A 26,286-nucleotide genomic window follows, 5' to 3' on the forward strand; every position below is an offset into this window, starting at 1 on the left:
TACTCTAATCCTTCACTCAATATACAATCATTCATATATTTTTAATGGAATCCAGAGCAATAGTAAAACGCTTGGTCAACAGAAAGACGTTGCACTTGAAAAACAAGAACGTTCGATTTTACCTTCTGACAAATAGGCATTCGGAATAAGGATCTAAACATTTTAATAGAGAAGAAAATAAAGTTTATACTCTCTAAAACACACGAAGGGGAAGATTCCCAATAGTTTACAACATTTGAAAATGGTGGCGATTTCTGCGCAAACTTTTATTCGATAAATGCCTTTAGCTGTAGCATGAACTGTACTAACCTTCACAGTCAATGAGTCACTTATATATCTCTGTTGTCACCTTTTCTGCAGCCATTTGAATATCTCTGAAAGCATAACAATTCAAATGCCACTGTTTACGTTTGCAGGTCACACACACACACCACGGTAGTATTGCACTCTGCTGCCGGGCAGGGAAAATATCGACCACTGACAAAGAAAACGCTTACCGTTAGTCATTTTGATGTAGCAGAAGACTATGTCTATTTTTGCAGGACATTGTCTTTTGGCATCATTGTAGGAATGTTGTAGCATTTATTTAAACCATTTAGAGTAATTTCACATTTAAAAGTTCTCAAATGAAACGTTTCGATGAAAAATGAAGGTCCTAAGTTTTTCTATTGTGGTTTCGTTGGCAAAGCTATAATAGTTGTGTCGTCTTTTAGATGAAATTCAATTCTTTCATCTCTTGTCAATGATAAGAGTACGTGGAAATCAAACGTGTAAGTTTCCGTACACGAACTTCCGTGGCTTCTATCCTTTGTGATTATTCGCGATGACCACCAAGCTTAGTGATGACTCGAACAATCATTATATTCAGCTTTCCAACGTCAAAAATGGTGATATATTTACGCATTCAGTATGCCTGTTAAAAGGACAGATCAATGCCGAAGATCGTCGCTGTACTGGTGGGAAAATTTTATTGCACCAGGCAAAAGATAATCTCAAAGAAGTATTGGTGGCTTCGGAATGGGAGGTGACAGATTGGGGAGAATTTAGGTGTCTCTTCTCATTTAAGAGTGGACCAAACCAAATTAGACTTCTATGGAAATGTCCAACCTGTGGATATGATGCTCAGCTTACAATTCAACTGTACTACGAGGAAAGAAACACTAGTTACAAGGTGTTGCCTCTGTGGATTGTCTGCCAGGATTCTGAAGAAGAGAGCAAGGAAAATATCTTGGTAAAGTAACTGCATATCATATTCTGGTGTTCTCTATCTCATATTATAGTTCAAAGTAAGTAGTACCTGTTATTCTTTCATTTTATCTTTTCAGTTTTATCAAAAGTGTATGATCTACATGACCAATGGATTTCATTAAAACCTAGATAGTTACGAGGAGATGTAATAAGGCTTGTTGTCTAGCTGATTTTTGTGTTTTATACTAATATTTTATACTCTGCATTAGTTTTAACAACCTACATATCGATAAATATAAACATGTATAAAAGATTAATAACTTTCCATACTTCTTATTGATGACAAGAACTCAAATATTCGCAAGATACCAGTAGTTGTGATACTCAACCATAATATGGATCCTTAATTCAATACCAAATTGTCAATGATATTATTTGCAACTTTTGCGTTGTCAAAAACAATCACTATTAATGGATTTCTTACCTTAGGAGGAGAACTTGGAGCGAGTTTATTTAATGGCCCTCCTGGCGCAATGTGTGACTTCAGAATGCCTTTGGGACAAGGGGTTTGGCCGCTCTTCCATTTTCTGTTTGGAGCCAAAAGTTGCTGTATTCAAAAGTCAATTGACCTCCTGTAATGCTCTTAGTATGAACCATGAAGCATTGTGGCAGTACTTGGCACGAGAGTTGATGAGTTCACACTTGGCCAGCCAACAGACCAAATATTTAGCCTTCCTTTCTTGCACTCGGTAAGAGGACGATCATATTATGAATTAACCAAATGATTTGACAGAAATGGATTGGAAGATTAAGGAGAATGTTAGTGTGGAAATCTGTGACACCCACTCCTCTCAAATGTATGCCCTTCATACAGTTTACTCAAAGAAATATTAAGTTCTGCTCATTATACAAAATGAGGCCCTTATAAGTCTCGAAATTCATATCATATGCAAGTCTTATAACCACAAGTTTATTAGCCATATCTGCCTCAAGTGTCAAAAACTAATTTTAAAAATCTGATTGTAATACACTGGTAAATATTTAACAATCCTTATTCCATCTATGACTTCATGGCAAGAATTCAGCCATTTACACATCTAAGTAACCATATATCAAAGGCTGTTACAAGAAGTTTATCATTATAAAGTACATGGAGTCAGTAATACCCAGAATTACATCAACTTGATCTATTGACTTATCATATTACTCGAGACCTGTAGGCAGTGGGTTGAAAGTTTCAATTCTCTTTTGAAATAGGGATTTGATATTTGAATCTTATGAAATGACAGTTTAGGCACTTTTTTCTCAGCCTTTACTTTAGTAGACCATAACTGGCCCACATTTACCTTTGACTATTATCATTTTTCTTATTACAAGTCATTCAACATTTTGTGAACACAATGAGGACTTTTTTTGTGTAAATGAGTAAGTTCACTAATTCCTCCTCATATTATCGAATGTTGTCATCAGGTATTGCACACAGGGAAAAGAATTCCTTCTGAATCTAAGAACAATCATTTTCCTTCATCTTCTGAATTGCCATTCATCAAGTCATTAGGGTGAGAGGTGTGGTAAGCATAAAAATGAAATTTTGTGAAACAGATTTAAAAGAAATTGAACTTCCTTTAGCTATGAGATGCCAGTAGATGATGCTGCCAGTAAGAAGCGAGCGGGTCGAATAAAGGGCCATGTTGCTCTTGGTGCCGGTGGCCTGGCTCTCCTGGGAACGGCATCAATCCACACTTGGCCCCGCTCTCTCCCCGATGTCCTTCCTCATTTCCTTGATTCCACTCCGGTGGATACAAAAAAGTACTTTGATGACAGCTGTCGCAGGTAAGAAACTTTGCCATCAACATTATTATTATTATAATGATCATCATCATTATTATTGCTCATCTGCTAGTTGAGGTAGATTTTGGGTGGGCACAGCCTAAACAATTGTACAGAAATACATTTACTTGTCTCTCCTTGCAAAAAGCACAACCTGATATCGGGTTCTGCAACAAGCCCTTCTCATGTCTCCTTAGAATTACCCCCTGCATTCCACTCTCCCCCCCTCTCACCATACCCAGCACTTCCTCCTTTGTTTGCTTCTCGGTGCATTTCACCTTCTCCATCCTTCTCCACACCCACATTTCAAAAGCCTCCAATCTAAGCACATCATCCGGCTTCAGTAATCATGTTTCTGCACCGTACATAACTACAACACCGTATGTACAAATCAAATTTTAACAAGCCTTTTCTTACCATCCTCACTGAACATCCCTGTCATCAATTCCTTCCTCCTTGTGAAAGTATATTTGTCTAATGCAATTCTTCTCCTTATGTCCCTATTACTTTTACCATTTTGTCCAAAACACTTCTGAATTAGGTAAACTATTCAACCTGCTCTAATTTTTGCCCTCCTATTTTAACGTTTACCTTAACCTTCCTCTTTCTGAGAAACCATATAACCTTTGTTTTATTTATATTGACTATCATTCCATACCTATCGCACTGATCTTCCTATACACTCATCAATTCTTTACCCCTTGGCTGACTTACAAACTAAAGCTTAATCATCAGCAAACGTGACTTTACGAATTCCCCTTGATTTTTATTCCTATCTCCTGTTCTTCCATGCCTCCTTAATCACTTCCTCCGCATACATGTTGAACAGCACCAGTGATAATGAAACACCCTGCGGTATTCCTCTTCCGAACCCTACCCATCCAGACTCACACTGAGGAGTCTGAGACTTGTACAGATTAACCTTCTGCCTCTCCAATCTATTCCTATTTCTTACTATATACTCAATAACCCTCCCCGGACTACAACCTTGACGTGGTGGAAGAGCTTGTGCGTTCCGATGACCCCTAGAGCTGTGCTGGCGGGAGCAATAATAATTGCTCCTGGTAGGGTCACCCATGCCAGATAGGTCGACCGTTAGGAGCCAGACGAAAGGTAGTCCACGCAGCGTCTGTTCCTCAGTGAGGCGGCTGCAATGGCGTCTGACCCCAGAGGGGCGGCCAGTAAGTGATGGTGTCACGTTAAAAACACTATTGAGGAAGGCAACGGGAAACCATCTCAATTATCATTCCCAAGATTTACATGATGGACTATATAGAGATTTTGAGCCCTGGCAACTACGGGGCCCAGCCCAATCAACCGTGTGTCGTGCCCGGCAGCGGGGGAGGCAAGGCTTCCACGGTCGTCATCCCTCGCAACCGTTGCAAGGGAAAACCAGTAGCAGCAGGACAGAAGACACAGGAGAAGAAGACCAAATTAGTTAGAATAGGAACGTGGAATGTTAGGACAATGATGAGGACAGGGAAATTGGAGAATGTTAAGTGAGAGATGGAAAGAATAAACATAGATATTTTAGGTCTATGCGAGGTGAAATGGAAGGATAGCGGGGATTACTGGAGTGATAAGTATAGAATAATATACAGCGGCGGGGACGAGAGCCAACGAGGGGTTGCCATTATATTAAATGAAGAGGTAGGAAGAAGCGTACCCAACATAGAGCAAGTAACGGATAGATTATTACTAGTAGGGATAAAAGCAGAACTGACGAACTTGGTTATTATTCAGGTATACATGCCACCGAGCAATCATAAGGAAGAAGAGGTCGATAGGATATACGATCAGTTAGAGGACATGATCGCGTGTGTTCCCGCAGGGAAACATTTGATAGTGATGGGGGATTGTAATGCGACGGTAGGCGGAGGAAGAGATGGTGATGAGGTGAGGGACTACGGTTTAGGCACGAGGAATGACCGCGGGGAGAAAGCAGTTGAGTTCTGCAGGAGACAGGGGTTAGTCATCACCAACACTTGGTTTAGACACCACAAAAGACGCAGGTATACATGGAAAATGCCAGGTGACTCAGGAAGATATCAGCTAGATTATATCCTTGTTAGACACAGGTTTAGGAACAGTGTGATAAATTCCCACAGCTTCCCGGGAGCGTATGCGGACTCAGACCACAATTTAGTTGTAATGAAATGTAGCGTATGTTTCAAAAAGATGAGGCAGGGGCGGCGAGTTAGAAAATGGAATGTAGAAGCATTAAATGGGTTGAAAAAGAAGGAATACAAACAGGCGGTAGATAAAATCATGGAGGATGGTATAGGGCTTAGTACTATCAAAGAAAAATGGGAAATGATCAAGAAAGGGTTGTCTAAAGCCGCAAAAGACACTATTGGAACTGTTAACGCTAAAAGGATTAGGAAACCATGGATCACAGGTGAGATGATTACGGAGATGGATGAGCGGAGAAAATGGAAGAATGTAAATACAGAATTAGGCAAAATGAAGTACAAAGAATTAAGCAATAAATTGAGGCGGGCAACAAATAAAGCAAAAGAAGCATGGTGGAAGACGGAGTGCGAGGATATGGAAAGTCTGCAGAGGAAGGGTGAAATCGGTGCGCTGTACAGCAGAGTTAAATCTTTATCGGGAAGTAAGAAAGGAAGGTCGATGATAGTAGTTAGAGATGAGGCAGGTAAGAAAATAGTCGATGCAGGAAAGATCCAAGAGAGATGGAAGGAATATATAGAAAAACTGTATAGTAAGGAACTTAGACCAATAAAGTTAGACATAGAAAAGGAACAAGACGTAGAGGAAGATAGCTTAGGTCTAGGCATACTCGACGATGAGATAAGAAGGGCATTAAGGGAAATGAAGCTGAATAAGGCCGTGGGGGTGGTTAATATTTCCGCTGAACTATTAGATTGTTTAGAAAAATTTGGCAGGAAGAGGCTATATGGGCTGATTCGTAGTATCTATGAGGAAGGAATCTGGCTGGAAGACTTTGTGAGATCAGTTTTAGTTCCATTCTGAAAAAGGTAAAGGCTGCATCATATGAGGACTACGGGACAATAAGTTTGATATCCCACGCTGCTAAAGTTGTTCTCAGGACAATAAACAAAAGGATAGAGAGTTGGGCAAATGATCACTTAGGGGATGATCAGTTTGGGTTTAGGAAGGGCAGAGGTACGCCTTATGCCATTGCAGTAATGAGATTTTTAATCTAGAGGAATATAGAACACAGCCAGGATGTATTTGCCTGTTTCGTTGATTTCGAAAAAGCGTTTGATAGAGTGAATTGGGAAAACTAATGAGTATATTGCAAAAAATAGGAATAGATTGGAGGGAATGGAGGCTAATCCGCAACCTGTACATGTCTTAGACTGCTCAGGTGCGGGTGGGAAACAGGGAGTCCGGATGGGCTGTGTTAGGAAGAGGTGTAAGGCAGGGTTGCCCATTATCACCGTTGCTGTTCAACCTGTGTGTAGAGGAAATGATTAAAGAGGCATGGAAAGAACTGGAGGTAGGAATGAAAGTCGGCAGGGAATTTGTAAAATCAGTTAGGTTCGTTGATGACCAAGCTTCTGTTTGTCAGTCATCCAAGGGGTTGCAAGCATTGCTGAGTGAATTGGAAATTCAGTGCGACAGGTTTGGGATGAAAATCAATATTAATAAACAAAGGTTATGGGATATTCTAGAAAGAAAAAGGCTAAGCTAAACATTAAAATAGGATGGCAAAAACTAGAGCTGGTAGAACAGTTTACGTATCTGGGAAGTGTTTTGGAACTATACGGTCAATGTAGTATGCACGTTAGGAGAAGAATTGCGCTAGGCAAGGAGGCTTTCACAAGGAGGAGGGAGTTGATGAGAAGGGACGCTGAGTAAGGATATTAAGAAAAGACTCGTAAAAACTTTGATATGGAACGTAGCTATGTACGGTGCGGAATCGTGGTCATTGAAGCAGGAGGATAGACGTAGATTGGAGGCTTTTGAAACGTGGGTGTGGAGAATAATGGAGAAGGTGAAATGGACAGAGAAGAAAACAAATGAGGAAGTACTTGGTATGGTGGGCAAAGAGAGGGGTTTGCTGGGAGAAGTCCTTTGGAGGCAGGAAAAGTGGATGAAGGGGGTGTTGACCGGCAGCGGGATGTTGAAGACTGTAATTGAGGGGAGAATGTTAGGCAAACGAGGAAAGGGAAGGAACAGGATAGGGTTGCTGGATGGGATGAAGGGAGGAAGAAAGTACTCAGAGATGAAGAGGGACCTGATATAGAGTAGGATGCTGGATTTTGTGCTTTGTTTGGAGTCACAAAATGTTTTATTTAGTAGCTTTGTCCATCCAAAAACCTACCTTAATTGGTAGATTACCTAATAATAATACTCAATAATTCTACCCGATTACCTCTATCAAAGGCCTTTTCAAAATCTATGAAACAGGCAAATATATTGTAAATTTTTTTTATGTTCCTCTCAATTAGTGATCTCATAACTGCAATGGCATCACACGTGCCTCTCCCCTTCCTGAACCCAAACTGAGCATCCCCTAAGTAATCATTTGCCCTACTCTCTATCCTTCTGTTGATAATCCTGAGAACAACTTAGGCTGCATTTATTGTTCTGTAGTCCTCAAATGATGTAGTCTTCACCTTTATTGAAATAGGAACTAACACTGACCTCATGAAGTCTTCTGGCCAGACTTCATTCTCCTAGGTGCTACGAATTAGTCTTTATAGATTCTTCCTCCCACATTTTCCTAAACCTTTTAATGGTTCCCCAGGAATGTTGTCCACCCCCATGGCCTTATTTAATTTCACTTCTCTAAATGCCCCTTTTCTCTCATCATCGATAATGCCTAGACCTAAGCTATCTTCATCTATGTCATGCTCTCTTTCTATGTCTAAACTTGCTGGCCTAATGTTTTTACTTCACATTTCTTCTATATATTACTTTCATACTCGGATATTTTCTGCTGCAACAAGTATTTCACAAGATTTATCTCTAACTGTTAACACAGATATTCCTTTCTTACTTTCTGATAGTTGTTTAACCTTGTTGTATAGTGCATCACTTTCACCCTTCCTCTGCAAACTTCCCATATGCTTGCACTTCCCATACACTGCATCTTTCACCATGCTTGTTTTGCTTTATTTATTGCCTGCCTCAGTTTATTATATAACCCTTTGTACTTCCTTCTGCCTAATTCAGTGTACATTCTTCCATTTCCTTCCTTCATTTATTTGTCTTATCATCTCAACCATGATCCATGGTTTCATCATCCTTTTCCTATTAACAGTTCCTATAGTCTCTTTTTTGGCTTTCGATATCCCTTTATCGATGATTTCCCATTTTACCCTGATAGTAATCAGTCCCTTTCTGACTCATAATTTTCTGTTTCTCCTCCAAGGACAATTTTTATTCTGGCCACAAGCCTTCACTTTATGTGGATTTGTTCATTGTGTAATTCTACCTAATTCCCTCTATCAAATACCTTATCAAAATCCTATTACCTCCTCAATCCAGTTCATTCTTCTACTTTCTAGTTCCTAAACCACCGCTGTGCATTATATTTTTGATGCAGAAGCTACACTTCATAATTAGTTAATTAGTATACATACGACGTCTGTCCAATAAATACGCGAACCGAGGCCATAAAAACTTTATTTTGCAAAATTTAGTCTAGGTCAATTTTGTCCCCTTCATAATGCTCTCCTTATGTTGCTATGCACTTGTTACATCTTCTTTTCCACTGTTTATGGCACCCTTGGAAGTCCTCGGCAGTTAGGATATTTAGTTTCCTCGTTGTTTCTTGTATTGTGTCTTCCACATCTTCCCAGTGGTGTCCCCTCATCACATTTTTGCATTTTGGGAATAGGAGAAAGTCGCAGGGGGCAAGATTTGGCAAATAAGGAGGATGATCAAGGATCAAGGCGATTGAATTTTTTGCCCGAAACTGGCGAACAATCGATGCTGAATGTGCAGGTCCATTGTCATGGCGTGAAGGATCCATCCTTCATGTTTGGTTAAAATAGCGTGCAATGTTGATTTTCCTAAATTCAGGTCATCAGCTATCATTCAGATGGTTTTTTGACGATCGTTAAGGACAAGGAACCGCACACAATCAATGTTGTCATCAACACAAGTGGTTGAAGGTCACCCCGGCCTTGCATCATCGGTGGCATGTTGTCGGCTAACTTTAAAATGCTTGATCCACTTGAAAACGGATGTTTTCTTCTTCGGAGCGTTATCGCTGCGTATAGCTGCCAACATCTGTCATTTTTTGATAACTTTCACCACTGCAGTTCACCAAAAAACTTGATGTTGATTCGTGGCTCCGTGATTTCGCCATTTTCCATTTTGGACCAGCAGTAAAAACAAGGGCAACAGGAACTATAACATGACTGGCTCCATAAGAACGGCTCGATGATCCGCCAAGCACAGACACGGCTCCTCCCCATTGGGTCTCAGCCAACTGGCGTTGCTGGAGGGCGGGGCTATAGTCCGCGCCATGGCCGCCAGATTGCGCCAGTTCGCACATTTATTGTGAAGACTATGTATACAACATACAATACAAATATCTATATATTCCATCCCCTGTTGCACTTAGTACGTGAGAACTCCAATATTCTAGTAAAACAAATACGCATACATTTTTTGCATAAAAGTTCCACATCTATCTATATCGTATCCCCTTTGGCGGCCTCTCTAGCAGTGGGGTAACATCCTCGTCTGCCCACCCAAAGATTCAGGGTTTGACTCCTGTCTGCATGGATTTTCCTCCACCTTGGGCTTTGTGATTGTGTCCTTGTTATATCAATAATTGTCAATAGTCCGATGTAAAGGCCAAGATTTGCTCTCTTTGGACTAATGCTAAATAAAATAAATAAATATTTAGTACGTAATTTATTTTGGGGCTTTTCCATCAATGCAAGTTTGCTCTATTTCTTCTGCAGAGGGACATATGGAGGTTGCTTTGCCACAGCAGTTGGTTCTGTATGCCATGAATTGGGGCACACATTTGATTTGGGTCATACCCAAAATGGAATCATGGGGAGAGGTTTCCACCATATTCAAAAAATATTCATCCTTCCGCAGCACAATGAGGACACCGCTGTCAAAAGGTATCCAAAGATTCCCCTGTAAATTATCCTAACATAGAGGGCCTTGCCATGAAAAGAATTAGCACACTAAGAAAAATTGAGTTGCATTTTAGTAGAGTCTTGTAACAATAAGGAAATTATGACCAATTGACAATTTAAAATCTATTTTCCGCCAAGAAATTCAAGTTAACTCTTGTTTTTTTATTCAAATGTATTTATCAGGAGCTGCAGTGAAAAGCTGGTCCTCAATAACATATCTCTGGAATTTAAAAAACAAAATTCTTCCACTTCATCAACTGCACACCTAAACACTGATATTAACATCTCATGGAGTCAACCAAAGAAGGAATTTTCCTCCTCTTCATTTTCACAAATGAAGAAAATAAAGGAGAAGCAACAATTCTTAGCTGGTCCAAGCAGTAAGAAGCCTTCGAAAAATGAAGAGTTTCCTTTTTGGTCCAATGGCTGTGCCGCAATTTTGGCTTATCACAGGTACATGTAGATATCATAGGTTCCCTCCAATCACACTTCCTTAATTCTATATCAGCTGCATAATACAATATTCTGTTCATTCTCTGTTGAGAGTCATTTCAGAGGCTTGGCTAAATCCTCCCAGGCCTTGTTGTTGGGGATCTAATATTTAATTTCCAAAGGGAATAGATGCCTTATTTTTCAACTGTTTTAAATAACATGTATCATTATTGATAGTAAATTAGTTTGTTGGTATTTTATTTGCGATATAAATTAACTTTCAGCAAATCTAATATTAAAAAATAAGAGAATGAATTGCCATATTTTCCCATCGTTAATGCATGCATTATCTATACAAAAATGTTCTGCGTTCTACTGATGCTCTTGGCCGTCCATAGTAATACAGTTCATTCGCAGAATGATGAATACTTGTATTTGCGATTGTCACTGGTGAATGTGAAAAAGCCAACATCGTTCGAATAATTACAATCTGTTAATGGTACAGTGGAGCCAACATTTCGTGCTGCATGTCAAGAGCTCAATTTGCTCGAAAACGATAATCATTGGGACACGACAATGGCTGAAGCAACTATTTCTGCATCTCCAAATCAGATACGCTTATTATTTGCCATCATCCTTTCGACATGCTTCCCATCCAATCCGCCTGACCTGTGGAACCAATACAAGGATAACATGTCAGAAGACATTATACATCGAATTAAAATAACCAGGTTTTGCTGTTGATTGAAGATATGTGTTACTTCATGTGCGGCAGTTAATTAGTGAAGTTAGGAATGGCAACGCCAGATCATGGATTGAAGGACGCGTTTGATAAAGAATTGGAATGTGAATATGATAGACTTGAATTAGACCAATGAGTTCAAACGAATGTACCCCTGCTGAACCCCCCGCAGAAGGAAGAATATGATACGTTTATGATGGAAATGGTGGCTTATTTTTCCTGAATGCCCGTGGTGAAACTGGGAAGATATTCATAAGAGTATCATTGCTTTTGAGCACTTCGTGCGAGATCGGATATTGCGGTCGTAGTTGCTTCTTCTGGCATACCGCTAGGATGCCGTGCGGCTGATTCAGCATTAAAGTTGCCGTTAAACCTTAAAAATTCTGAGCAAGTGCCATGTAACATTTGAAACTGTCTGCAATGGACAAAGTTTATTAGCATCTGCAATTGTCATATGGGACTAATGCACGATGGTGCACAAACGCTCATTGTAAGCACTTGACCGGACATTGAAAGATCTGCACAATTACTCGAGATGCTTTGGTGGCGCAATGATTTTACTATCTGGCGATTTCCGCCAAATAGTAAAATCATTAGTAGCCGTAATTCAATTTCCAATTCGTGCTGCATTTGCGATGGCTAATAACTAATCACAAGGCCAATTGTTGAATGTTGGTTGTCTAAATCTAGAAAACCCATGTTTTTTTCATGGTCAATTATATGTGCATGTTCTTGTGTTGGTAAACCATCGGCCTTATTTGTTCTTGCACCTGATAACAAAACAAAAAATGTTGTATATCAGAAGGTGCTTGACTAAAGAGAATAAATCCAAAAGTACAATCCGCTCGATTCGCCAACGACTTTTCAATACTTAGATTGAATAAAGAAAATGCTTTTCTGACAAGACATTGTAATACTTATTTTTGTAGTTCATTGAATTTTTTTCCCTTCTACTATTATAACAAGTCAAATATGATTAAAATCAGCAGCACGGCTGTCGTCTTCAGAATGGCGTTCTCGGGGAAGAGTGGAGAGGATGTGCGGGGGAGAGGTGGGGGAAGGGACCAATAGGAAATGAACAAGGGGGTGGGGGGGGGATATGTAGGCAGCCAATTGATGCATTCAGTGGGCTTGGTTCAGCCCGGGCGGTTTGAATGATTGGGCCACCCAGATATGCGCCATCTCGCGGGTTCTCACCTCTATTATACTAGCAGATTTGGGAAGGATTTCAATCACTGAAACGGAGAAGCAGTCGTCAAAAGATTGATTGTGGGAAGCGGTGTGAGTAGGGATGGGATAATTAAGAAAGGTGGGAGATTTGGTGGAATATTGGTGGTTATTCATGCGGAGGGAAAGTGCGGTCGTGCATTCGCCCACGTAGAAGGGAGTTGGGCGAAAGTACTCAGAGCTGAAGAGGGACCTGATGTAGAGTAGGATGTAGTGTTTTGCTAGGGGCTACAAATTATGTAATTAGTAATTACGTCCATCCAAAAACCTACCTTAAACGGTAGATTACCTAATAATAATAATAATAATAATAATATATATATATATATATGTATATGTGGGTCGCGGTAGTCCAGTGGGTAGAGCGCTGGACTGCTGACCAGAGGGTCCTGGGTTCAATTCCCGGGCAAGGCACTCTGAGCACCTGCAGCTCCACCCAAGCTAAAGTGATTTTTCGGGGTACCAGGTCTTCCTGGGGAACCGTAACCGGCACAGGGAAAGGAACTGGCCCCCCTACCTTGATGTGTGAATTTTCACACGCCGTATAGGGCTTAGTGGTGATCTCTATTGAAAGGATTGGTTAGTTTTGGAAATAGATTGGTAATAATTGAAACAAAGGATTTCTTAATCTCGCGTATTGCACACACACATTCCAACAAAGTATATGACATATTTTTCTTTTACAGATGGTTCAATGATTTTCCAGTTCAAACTAACAATCCTGAAATGATTACATTCAACAAACAAATGTAAGTAAACACACAGTGTTCTCATCATGGAGTAAGTTCATTCTTACTCTATTGATTGATTCAGCTTCAGGTTCAAGTGACTGTAATCAAAATACATTACTTCAACTTAACATGTAAAAGGGGGGGAGAATAAGGCCAAAAGTAATGACTACCTATGTACGGCTGCTGTATTAATTTAATAGTCTGCAGCAGTCCATTATTTCTAGTTCTATAGAACTTACATTATTTCTTCCTTAGCCACTGAACCAATACAATGAGTTATAATCCATCATAATTAAATAATTTATTTCAACATGTATTTGCAATTCAATACTTAAGTTTTATAACAACATTAATCATAATTTCATACTCATAGGATTGTGTGGTGGACAGAATCTCAACGCCTCGACAGTAATAATTATGCAAACATAAGTTTGAGTCACTGAAGCCAAAAAATTAAGTTTCGAAGGAAATATTGCTTTTACTTTCTCCAAACAAAGAGCCAGAAAATATATTGCCCAACGAAGATAAGTGTAATTTCAATGGAAATGCATATTTATTAAGATGATCTCATCACATGCTGCCCTTATTAAAATTAGCACATGTTTGTGTGGTGACAAATATTTTGAGAGTATGGTAACATGGAAGGTGTTTATCTGAGCAATTAGTTTTACATTCAATATTTCCACCCACAGTATTTATAGTGATATTTATGACAACTGAACATCTGAAAAAGGGACTTAACTGAGAGGTTTTTTTTTTGCTTGGAATGGATTTTATCACACAAAACTCATGTTTTGTTACTACATTACGTTAAAAAATCTGCCTTGAAATGATTTTTTATTATTAACACACAATAATAAAATCTTTTTCTACGACATATGCACTTAACATTCTTTGCCAAAACTAATTCTGAAATATTTGTACTCCTTAGCACTTTAGTCAAAGATCCATCTCCCTACGTATCAAATTGAGAGATGCTTGTGGATATGTTTCATAGAAAATAAAATTCCAATAAGATTTTCTTTTGGACATTATTGTAAAACTTTTAATTCCCAAATTATGTCAATTAATTTGTTAGCCATTTGTAAAAAAATATGCCACCAACCACTCAGCGCAACAACGGGCGATAACAGGGGAAAAATAAAATATGCCACGGTAAGAATTGAAGAAAGTTAATTGGAAATTCTGTTAGCTCTCACACATTGACCAATAAATTTGAATTTTTTGCAACGAGTCCCATGCTTGAAATTTGGTACAACTTATTTGATTTCAGTTCTTATTTTTACAACTGGAGACCAGAAGAGTTTGAAGTACATGTAAATGGTTATTACAGTATATATGTGAAAAACTACAAGTGCATTTGACACTACATTTGACGTTGAAAGTCAAAGTAAATAAGTTATGATTATCAAGAAAATTTAAAAATTGATATTTATATATTTCTGAGAGTTAATTTATAATATCAAAGAGGAATTGTCACGGAGGGAATAATGTTTGTCAGTAGCCATTAGGAAGAAATGATTTATTCAAATTCTTTATATGAATGAAGCATTAGGAAAATGATATTTATTCATATTCATTTGTCATTGCTCAGTTAATACAACATTTCCATGTCATCTGTAATATTTCAACAGTCAATGGAAGTTATTTTTGGAAATATGATGGCCACCAGCAATATGGAGAAAGCAATGTTTGTTGACCACATCAATTTTTTCCCTTTTTCTCACCACGAGAGTAACATCTTTTACACGTGAATTACAGATGAGGCTTCAACGTAAGTGCTTTCTTTACGAGGACTCGATGAGTTTAGGGTTTAGTTCTTCTGCTATCAAATACTTGAACTGCAAATACCCACAGAAAGAGCAAACTTCCCAAGGGACACATTTCCATCTCAAAGTGAAAACGAATCCTCATTCTGAGAATGAATGCCCAGAAACTTCAGAAGCCGAGGACATCAACCCAAATGTTATGCTTACAAGAATCATACACGCTCAAAAGAAAGACCTTGACAAAAATAATCACTCCAAAAAATTATAATTTGTTTTTGTCTTTTTTTTTAACTTCAAAATCTCCACCGACAATTCTTCTCATGCACACACGCAAAAGCACAGATACCGCACGCATACACCAACACACGCACACGGCATGGACAAATCAATAATTAAAAGGCACTTGGCTACATTATAGTATCACAACTCATGACCTCTTCACTGCAATGCCAACATTCCCAGGGCTGGTTTGTTTCCATTAACCATGGCCTGCTGGCATCCTCCCCAAATGTTCCTCAGTTATTTTTGTGCTTGTCCAAGTTTAATCGATAGGTTCAGTGTCAAAGCAGCATCTAAAATCTTGGTATCTCTACTTAATGTGATGATAACATTTCCCGCATGTTTAAGGAGGTGCATCTCATCAGCAGCCGGATTGAGGGTGGTCCAAATTAGGAATGATTCCAACGGAGGGGCTGTGATGTCTTCGTGGCAGTTCCTGGGACCACGCGGTCGAAGCCAGTTCCTGATTCCATCGGCCTTCTCATTTCCCAAACCAAATTCACAGGCCATCTTGTCAGTGGTGGCAGAGGACTCGGTGGGAAATATTTTAAAAGATAAATTCTAAATGGTGTGAACGTCCATCAGCATTGTGATGTCTTTCATAATGCATTTAATTTTTACATTTCAACAAGAGAAACATTTACAACAAATATATGCTGCCAAAAATACAGAGCACAACAAATTGAATTACCATAAACTGTTAAATTTTAACAATGCACATATATACAACTCCCATCATCTCCGTCTGAACAGTAACTTATGGCATTAGCTGCACCAGGACACAATCATTCATTCAAAAATATTAAATTAGATTTACAAAGCTCAAAAAGTAAACAGTATTTGTCATATGCTTATATTAAATCACATAGGAAGGTACTGTCCAACAGAGTGATTTGAAAAATGCTCACTGGTCAAAAGGAAATGTTTTTCATAACAATAAACGGAATACGATTCTCAGTGGTATTCTGAACATTATTTTTGTTTTTACAACTTAAGCCTTATGCCCACTCAATATGTTGCTTCCAATCATGACTGCAATGACATTTAGGGCAACGTTTTCCCAGCTGCGTTAGCAATAAAAATATTATTTGTTCACAGAGTCATACGTCATGCAAGGACAATATTCAGGGAAAGCTTGATCATGATAGATTATTTTCATGCCATACTCCCATGATAAAGAAAGAGGTTGCACGTCCAAAATAACATTTTCGCAAGGCAAAGTTCATGTGTAATGATACTTAAGCACTTTGGAAGATGGAATTCCACGATACATGAGCACAGACTAGTAACAGATTGACTGGCAATCAACAGAATAACAACAAGCTCACCAACGGGGATATCACACACCAGTCTTTGTCCCTTGAGCCTGACGTGCTTGAAGAATGATGAACTGAATTTTGGTCCTAATACAAGCTTCACGCTCTTCAAAAATCTGTTGCGTTAACATGGCTGCCTTTCGCTGGAAAGAGAGATAAGTGATGAGACTTTATTTTAAAATGCATATTGAAATTCTGAAATTAATTAAAAATGCATACTGAAATGCTATCCCTATTATAATTAACAATATCCCTGATATAAGATATTTTGGCTATACTTTTACACAGGCTGCTGACTGCGTTTTCTGAATGGGGAAATGCATAAGTGGAACTTGCAATGAATCTTTCGCAGACTTTATGTGGTCACCTTGGTATCAGAAATATTTTATTTATTTATTTCACATTGATCCAAAGACAACACTTTTTGGCCTATACATCTGGCTTTTAACAATAATGTAACAACAGACAATTTCAAATACCCAAGCCCTAGATGGAGAAAAACCCACCTAGCCAGAAATCAACCCCGTGACCTCTGGGCCGGCAGGCGAGGACGTTACCATGCCACCACACCAAGGCCGGCAAACTTCAGCTTATGAAAATAACTGGCCAATCTGAAGCCGCATTAGGAGTAATTAATATTTGTGAGGCTAGCTAAGGAGGAATCTATCCAATCAACAGGAAGGCACCTTTGTTTGTCTTCCAATGAGCCCAACTTAGGCATTTTCGTGATAATTATTAAGGCTACACAACCATTTTTGAACTTTTACTTGGACAATGAATGCCAATGGTTACTCAAAAATATTATAAAATTACTACTTATAACCTCACCATTTTCTCTCAAATTTTCAGCATTCCACCAACTAGTTTCTATATGATTGTGGTTTAAATCTGGATACGAACACTGAAGAAACAAAGAGTGCATCTCAATATTTCCATCTGCAATCAAATGTGATATTCCCTCCATTCTCATTCCAAGCTAAAAATGGCCTTCACATGGTTTTCCCAATTCCACCATCTCAAACTCATTCATTCTCCAGCTCAGTTGGATCGGCTAGTTTACACAATTAGCAATATAATTAAAATGGAATATGATATCTGACGTTGGTTCTTAAGTTTCTGAAGCATTTATCAGTAAAATTTCACTCCATTTTTCAGGTCTTCATCAAGTGTGTTGTCATTGTTGACAACAGGTTTGCCGATGTTCCAACCAGTGACACTATTATCAACAATGCCAATGTACTAGGCGAATACCTGAAAAATGGCAAGAAATTCTGAAACAGGCATCACGTTGAAAGTGTAACCCCTAGAAAACTTTAGAATTACAGATGTGTGAATCTGCACCCAGGAGTTATAAAGAGTTAATGTTAATTTTCTTAAAAATATTCCCCATATCATGATGTATTAAGTTTCAAAATCTCAAAAAGAGGCCAATAATTCAGTCAATGTCATCCTGACCTGATTAGCTGCCAAGAGTTGTGAGGAAGTTATTGGTTTTCATTAAGGACAATCATAAATCTCAAGATTAGCAATGTATTCAACATTTCCTACTCCAATTCTTGCATACACTTTTGGCAAGTGATAAAATTTTTGCAGAGAATTCAACATACTATTAATATGTTTTTTAACAAAATACCACAGGAAAATTATGACCGAACGATGACAAAATGACTCAACTTTTGAAAATAAGGACTGATTTCATTGTTGCTAACATTTCAAAAAATGGAATTAAAAATCTCGATACAATTTTGATTATTACGGCACAGGGCGGCCGTGGTAAATGCATTGGTAGTAGGTGCAGCGACATTGCCCACAGCCGTCATGATTTCCACTATGGGAGATTTTTTGACAATTCCTACTCTGGTATTATTATGTAAAGAATACTTTTGGCTTGGGATATCATCCTATAGACCGGACATTACATTTTGGAAATCCATGTACTTTTTTTGCCAATGATGCTGTAGCTGAATCACTCTCAAAATTTTCTCCTTTCCACAATTGCTATCTTGCATTAATCAGCTAAATTTTCTGGATAACTACAGTATCTTACCACTTTGAAATCGAGAACTGGAACTAGAAGCGAACCCCAGAGTACAAAAATAAGTTCTTCTGGATAAAAATAAAAATACATTAATATGCATCTATCACAGATTTAACAGCACACTTCCCAAGAAAAAATTTCCCAGAACCGCCTCAAAAATCGTTTATTAGTCATGATTATTACACAATGATCACTCTGTGTTTACATTCCAAGAAAATTTGAATGAAAAACTATTCCATGAATGCTAGCTGAAAATTTAATTTCAAACTATTCAGAACAATATTGAATTCATAAGTGATAAGTACAAATTAAGTATACAGTGATCTTCATAGTGCAGAGAATTTGAGAGATTCAACGTAAGAGCTTCTCTCAAGCTAAATGAGAAAAAGCTCCTTGCTTTTTCTGGCAATATGCCTTACATTTAACTATGCACATACACCTGTGATGCTTCATGAAATCCAAATAATTTTAATTGAATTAAAAATTTCAACTCAGTATCTAAAAAATAACACACACAGGTGTTGAGGCTGATAGATATCTCTACATTTCTTCAGGGTTCGGACCATAAAAGGTTGGGTTTTGCCAAGAAACAGTTTTCACTCAGCTTATTCAGGTCAACGGTAAATTAAGTTTACATTCCCAATGACTCTTTAAGCCAAAGGTTAAATAAATATAAAGGCGGATCGGGTTGGTGTGGATGCTAACGTACTGGCTTCTCACCCAGAGGGTCCAGGTTCTAATCCTGGAGGCAGAAGATATTTTCCAGTGGTATCCTGATCCCTACTTGAGGTGCTTTGCGGAGAGCACTTTGAGTGAGTACAACGTCCGTTAGAGGGGACAATACATTGTGTGTAACACCCCTAGGTACCTTTCGTCATTAAGAGTAGGCTAATGCTGACTCCGTATCTCTCTCCACCCTTCATCCCTTCCCATCCATCCCCAATGGCGCAAATGACCTCAGCTGTCAGTTGCCTCTCGTAAAAACTACTACTATTTAAATAATACCTTTGACCTGAAGACACTAACTGCAATGCCAAGGAAACTGTTACCACTCCACTAAGTTGCAGAAAATGGGGAGAGAATATTAAAGCTAATATTCCCGATTTCCATCACAAATACACTGCAGTTTGATTTCAGGCATCAGCAGCAATAACTGCCAAAAGATGACCATGAAACAATTAAACGCAGTTACTTTTAAATAGATGACAATTAAACCGCTTATAAAAGCGTAAAATGAAAACATTTACATGCAACAACATGACATTTGGCATGTCGAGTGATTAATATGTTTTATAAATACAGTTTTTAAGAGCTTTTTTAGAACCAAAAAATATATTTTTACAGAGACAAGTTATTTTTCAAGGAACAACAAATATTATTAGGATGTTTTTAAAATGGGAAACTGAATTTTTTATTTGATAGGTTAATTTTTCATAGCAAAATATATTCTATTACAGCTTACATTGTAAGGATTAGAGAGTAGAAAGTATTATTATTCCTACTATAGTAAACGACAAGTATTTTCTAATCAAAAATGGTTTATTGTCATAAATCTGCATTATTCCTTTGCATCTAATAGACTTTCATCAGGTTTCTTTTTCAAATTTTTTACCATTCGAAGTTTCCAATTATACCACATGCATCCCTGGTCATTTCAGTGCATAGTTATTCATACTGTGTCCTCCAAAGAGATTCCCAGTCGCATATATCCATTCGAAGAAACCTTGAAAACAGCATTAAAACTGTCCAAATATGCACCTCCGTAGATTGTTTTAAAAAGTTCCCCATTGTGGAGGATTTAGTGAAGTTATGTGCCATTTCCCACTAGATCTGGGGAGACAAACCAAGAGAATGTGTGCCGCCGATAGCATGCCAGAGAATGAGCACCCTTTTGTGAAGTCACTGACAGGGAAATTTAGAATTTTATACATCTCTGGAATTCACAAAAAATTAAACCCAAGAGAAACAGTAAAAGAAAATGATTTCTAAGTAACCTCATGGCAAATTCTGGCATACATATTCAAGAAACACTCTTTAAAGTTTACCGAATTTGCCCTCATTCACAATTCTGATGGCTGGAACGAGACTGTTTGTGATTTCTACTATAAACTTATATATGTACAGCCAATTAGCGAAACTATGGCTGCCCTTAGTTTACAAATTTTAATTCCGTAGCACAAAGAAATGAGATAGCCAAACGAATTTCCCCACAATTCATACATCTAGGAGGAACACCAATTTTCCTCAGTTCCCTTTTCGAATGATCACTTTAATCTTGAGAAGGTAACGGTGAATGGGGCAATGCAAGGGGAGAGTGGCAGGGGGTGCATCGAGTATGCAATCAATGCGCTCGTGCAATGGGTAGCATTCAGGAGAAATACTCAATCCAACAAAACACTTAAATTATTGCTCCTATGACCCATCTAAATTAAGGAAAAAATGCAGGGGTCTTTAAGTTAGCGTGGACTATTTAAGACTCCACATTTCTATTTATACTGACTCTAGCCCAAGGATTTTTTCCATTTCATTCAACAATATATATTCATTTACCTTTTTAACTGAAACACTTCAGAGGCCTTGCAACTAAAATACTTCAAAGATCTGAAGTCAATAATCACATTGACAATTAAATGAATTTATTTTCTCAAGAAAGCACTCGCTGAAACTGGAATTTGTTTTTAGCAAGATGGCATAAAAACTTGGGCCATTGAAGGTCACTAAGAAATCTGACCAAGCAGCCTCTGTAAAGGGTACGGTACACAAAATGGTTTGCCACTCCCTACGAGATACATTCTATAAGGAACTTGACGGTAAGGAAATATATTCAATGCATATGAAACAGCATTGAAAAATTTTTCCAAATTATAAAATTTCCATTTCATTTGTGTGATAGGGTTTCCTGACTGCCAGGAAATATACACATAACCACATATATTTTATTTCAGATTTATTTGATATTTAACCTATTTCAATGTGATGTAATACACAAATATAATCATGAATATTGATGAATACTCTTCCAAGTCTAAATTGTTAGTAAAAACTAATTAAAAACATTTCAAATCATTAAAAAGAGTTGTAACCTGTGTTTTTGTCTAGTAAAAATTTAAATGATTACCAAGTTTTTTATCTTGGGTGAGAATATAGACTAAGAATATTTCATCTACATAATAACTAATAATCCCAATTATCACAGGCAAAGATGAGACTTTCTCGAAGTGCCTAATATTTATTTTTCTAGAAAATATTGATGACAAATGTAATGGTGGAGGTGACCAACATAAAATTCACCATTCCAGTTCCATCAAATGATCAGTCAAGATACTAAAACAACAAATGCGTTAGATATGAGATAGCGCTTATCTCAACTTCTCAACACCATCCCTCATAACTTACTAGCAGTACATACTCTCCACCCAAACTCATGAAAAAGGTATTTACAACAGAAATTTACAATTAAGTGCGCTGCATCAGGCCTTAAGAGATAACAGGAAGCTTTTCTTTTTTACCTTTTCCCTCTTCTTCTCTACGGAAGCCTCTTTTCTACCTTTCAGCTTGGAAGTAATTTTTTTGTGGTTTGGTTCCTAAAAGTATTCCATATCTTCTATGAATGCTGATGTTTGAGGTTCAACAGTTGTCAGTGGCCACGACATTTCACAACATACTCGCAATGATTTGCACACTTCAACATAAATGTCCTACATCAACAAGAAGTACTTGTTCACGTGGGATCAGCATCATGAATAGTAATGGCAGAATGTAAATTGCTAATATATGAGTACATCTACATAATTCCCGTCGGGCGTTAGGTTACCACCCGTAAAAGAGAATAAAACCACATCCAAAGCCAACAAATTCAAGCAAACCTACATCCACAGTGGCATATACATATGTTCATGCAAAAGCCTTTATAACTTGCAAACAAATAAAGGAGCAGGCTCACTGGTTTGGTTACGTCGAGGGGGAATAAGCGGGAGATGGATCACCAAGGAGTATCTGCTTTAATGGCAAGGGAGTTGTTGAATAAATGTGGGCAAGTGGATTCATGCAAACTTGCAGGATGTAAGTTTTTTGCAATCAAAACTGAAATTTACCAAGAGAAGATTTAATTTCAGAACAGTAGCCCAATTATGAGGCTGTACGAAAGACTCTTCATCTGAACGCTGCGAAAATCTACGATCCCACAAGAGGCTATACTTCCACAAGTATGGACAGTGAACTCACTGGGGAATGCGTACATATTCCATTAACACCACCCACAGAGCATACTCATCTACGCTTATGAACTGCAAAAACATAGCGAGCACAATTATCATTACAATTACAAACTATTCCAAATAATTAGTGATTTCAGGCGCGACTTTGTGGAATCAATTACTTTTAATCTGAAAAACAACAACTTAGTGATTCCACAGTATTTTATTGAGAAATCTTGGGGCTTTGGCATTCAATGTCATCATCAGGTCAAACATTCCACGCCTAACTCATACCTTGTCATATCCAAATACTGCGGAATCACAGAGTCATTGACCTTCATCAAAACATTCCAATTTTGAATCCGAGGGCACTACAAACACTTCCCCATGGGATGATCACCCTTTTGACCACATCTTTTTTTTTCAACAATTCATGTCTTCATCTACATTTATAACTCATAGACGTCATTTCAATTGCAAGTACACACAAACTTAATTATGCCCAGCTGATGAGCACACGGGACAAGAAAAACAATTACTTGTGAATAATTGGGAGTAATATGTATATAAAGTAGTAGGCTGTGAATGTTCTTAATAAATTTTATCCTACATAGTATATGTACGTATGAATATGCTAATTAAAAGTGCACATTCAAATTGTTAATTGTTCAAGTTATTTCCAGAGCCCTAAAATGAGTTGGCCTTCGATTTGTGGATTGCCATGCTGAAAATGGAGGGCACCAACATCAAGTGATTGTGTAAATATTATCCAGCACATACAAGCATCGGCTTATTTAAATCACCGTCACGAAGCATTTTCCTAAGGTACAAAAATGCATCCTACCATTCAATCTTCACAAATTTGCCAAAGAAGAAAATGTTTGAAAACCTACCTCCAAAGCTTCATTTTCTTTTTTCACTTGAAGCAGTAAATCCTCCATTTTGGAAGCTTCATCACCTTTGACAGTGCCTTCCTTTGGATCAACAGGCATCTCACTGGAAGTAGTGCAAATGATATACTTAAAGAGCACACGCTCACATCTAATGGTGAAACTATTTGAATGTCTAAACACGAACCACAATCATAAAAAAACAACCACTCAGTATTCATGAATTTTCTTATACACAAATCCCACACAACATAATTGTTCCATAGTAAATATAACATTGCTATGCGTTCCAAGCAATTAGAGGGTGGCATTCATATATCAACAAAAACAAACCAATGAAATTGTGCACCAATCATAATCATGACTGCTCTGGGCAAACTCAACGGTAATTGTTCATGATTCTAATTTCTGCAATTGATACTTAAAATACCTCATCTAAGGATTAAATAAACCATAACACACAGTAATCAACCGGAAGGTTGGTTTGGTAGGCGATGGTAGAGTCCACCCAGTACTAAGCCCTGTACGGCGTGTGAAATTCACACACCAGGGTGGGGGACCAGTTCCTTTCCCTGGGCCGGCTATGGGTTCCCAGGAAGATCTGGTACCCGAAAAATCACATGTCCAGGGTGGATCTGCAGGTGCCCACAGTGCCTTGCCCGGGAATCGAACCTGGGCCCTCTGGTCAGTAGTTCAACGTTGTACCCCTGGACTACCATGTCCCATAGTCAGAAGATATCACGTACATGATATCAGAATTGAGCACAAATGAGATATCATAGGGTAAGGCATGAACTCCAAAGGTGAACACTGCCTGGGATCACCCAACATATAAGACTAAGTGAAAAATGCCTTGTTCTGGCTGCCCAAATATACGAGGGTAAGGCGAAAAGTTCTCGGTCTGACAATGGAAGACTGCGGTTTTCACTTAAAAAAAGATCTTACTTTTCTCCATAATCTCCCGTGACTTCAACACACACTTAGTCCAGTGTTTCTCCAGCATCAGTATTCTATCCCGGAAGTGAGAGTCTGGAAGGCTGTGAAAATATTGCTAAATGAGGAGAATATGAGGGGGGATTACCAAGCAAATCGTACCCCACATCCCGTAGTTTTCCCATCGCCAATGCACCTTTGCCAGCAGGTGCGTTGTCCAGGTGAAAGATGATTTTTTTCTTCTTCAAGCCAGGCCTCTTCTCGTGAATTTCAGCATCCAGCTCGTCAAGAAGATTGGAGTCATATTCTCCTGTAATTGTTCCGCCTTTGTCAAGGAAATCGATTGACAGGATCCCTTCCACATCCCAAAACACAATAGCCAAGACCTTTCCGGCAGATATGAACGACTTCATTTTCTTTGGCATTGAACCACCGCCTGCCACCCACTGTTTCAACTGCTGTAATGTTTCTGGCGTCTAGTGGTGGACCCATGTCTCATCCATGGTGACCGATTGCTGCACACAATTGTTCAGTTCCCTCTTGAATCAGTCCATATATTGCTGCGGAAATCATTTTCATATTTGCTTTTGATCGGCATTCGGCAAATACACAGCACCCACCTTGCGCTGAGCTTTCGCATTCCTTATTCTTTGTGCAAGATGTTTCGCACCCTTTCCTCCGATGTCTCCCCCACACGGCCTCGGCTATTTCACCCGCCTTCACTCCTTCTTGCGTCCAAAACGATATCGTGCACCTATTCGACGGTTTCCCATGCGCTTGTAGTTTTTGGCCGTCCTTCATGTGGGTCATCATCAAGGGATGTGCGTTCGCGCTTAAATTCAGATGCCCTCTTTTTAATGGTAGACATTGAAGGGGCAAAGTCCCCATGCACTTTGGTCAACTTGGGATGAATTTCCCTAAGGGGTTAATCCATCCAAAACGAAGAATTTCATGACTGCATGAAATTCAAGTTCTTCCATTTCAACGAAAAACACGAAAGATGTCTACTGCGACAATACAAGTGAACCAACTACTGGAGAGAAAAAGTTGAACCTTATCTTATGAACTAATGGCACTTATACACGGGCAGAAATCATAAATATTTGCTGATTGGAACGCCATCTCTGCTGTAGGCTGAGAACTTTTCACCTTGCCCTCGTAAAAGGAAAAACTAGTTTTGAAAACATGAAATGCTTCTTTGAGAGAAAGTGAGGATCTTACGGCATCCACAGCTCAATTATTTCTGCATGAAAAGTTTAAAGAAAGCTAATAATTTATTTATTGTATTTTAAATGAAAAACACCCAATTCCATACATATAATCTGAATACTAACTCAATAAATTTAAATTGAAAATGGCAAATTAAAGTAAATACGTTCAATAGAATCACACACTGTAAGAAGTTGCAATCAAGTGTTGCCATGTCATGAAGTACGAGCAGACTGCATGATGTAAAGGATAGAGAAAGTAGTGGGGGGCAAACGTATGGCATCAAATTATAGTCAGTGATTGCATACATCAGAGTGCTTTCTCTGAACGTTAAATGATGAAAGTTACAAATTGACCCCAAGTAGTTGACAAGTTGCAAGAGCAGTGGATTCCTGTCAAGTTCTCGAGT

The 26,286-nt window shown here is 38.5% G+C and overlaps 2 protein-coding genes across 2 annotated transcripts in view; one reads left to right on the top strand and one right to left on the bottom strand.

Moving 5' to 3' along the window:
- The first annotated feature begins 527 nt into the window (after nt 1-527).
- Nucleotides 528-15,866, top strand: LOC139699018 (uncharacterized). The gene is made up of 7 exons (XM_071598016.1): nt 528-1,231; nt 1,678-1,937; nt 2,818-3,021; nt 9,930-10,097; nt 10,299-10,568; nt 13,203-13,265; nt 15,644-15,866. The coding sequence occupies exons 1-7, from the start codon at nt 824-826 to the stop codon at nt 15,858-15,860; spliced, it is 1,590 nt and encodes a 529-aa protein (XP_071454117.1). The 5' UTR covers nt 528-823; the 3' UTR covers nt 15,861-15,866.
- A 57-nt stretch (nt 15,867-15,923) lies between these two features.
- Rlip (Ral interacting protein) overlaps nt 15,924-26,286 on the bottom strand; it is a 45,538-nt gene continuing 35,175 nt past the window's right edge. Inside the window, exons 13-14 of the mRNA XM_071598014.1 lie at nt 23,739-23,841; nt 15,924-16,754 (exon numbers count right to left, since the gene is read on the bottom strand). Of these exons, the coding sequence (XP_071454115.1) occupies nt 16,635-16,754; nt 23,739-23,841 (223 nt within the window). The 3' untranslated portion in view covers nt 15,924-16,634. The remainder of the gene's footprint in view (nt 16,755-23,738; nt 23,842-26,286) is intronic.

This window comes from Hetaerina americana, unplaced genomic scaffold, assembly GCF_022747635.1.
Source record: "Hetaerina americana unplaced genomic scaffold, ioHetAmer1.1.p SCAF_9, whole genome shotgun sequence".
Classification (NCBI taxonomy): domain Eukaryota; kingdom Metazoa; phylum Arthropoda; class Insecta; order Odonata; family Calopterygidae; genus Hetaerina; species Hetaerina americana.

What these genes read in the sequence shown, in the direction of transcription:
- LOC139699018 (XM_071598016.1), top strand. Translation starts at nt 824, where the DNA reads ATGACCACCAAGCTTAGTGATGACTCGAACAATCATTATATTCAGCTT. An exon ending in TTTGATGACAGCTGTCGCAG is followed by an intron (nt 3,022 to 9,929) that starts GTAAGAAACTTT and finishes TTTCTTCTGCAG; the next exon opens with AGGGACATATGGAGGTTGCT. An exon ending in ATTACATTCAACAAACAAAT is followed by an intron (nt 13,266 to 15,643) that starts GTAAGTAAACAC and finishes CGCATGTTTAAG; the next exon opens with GAGGTGCATCTCATCAGCAG.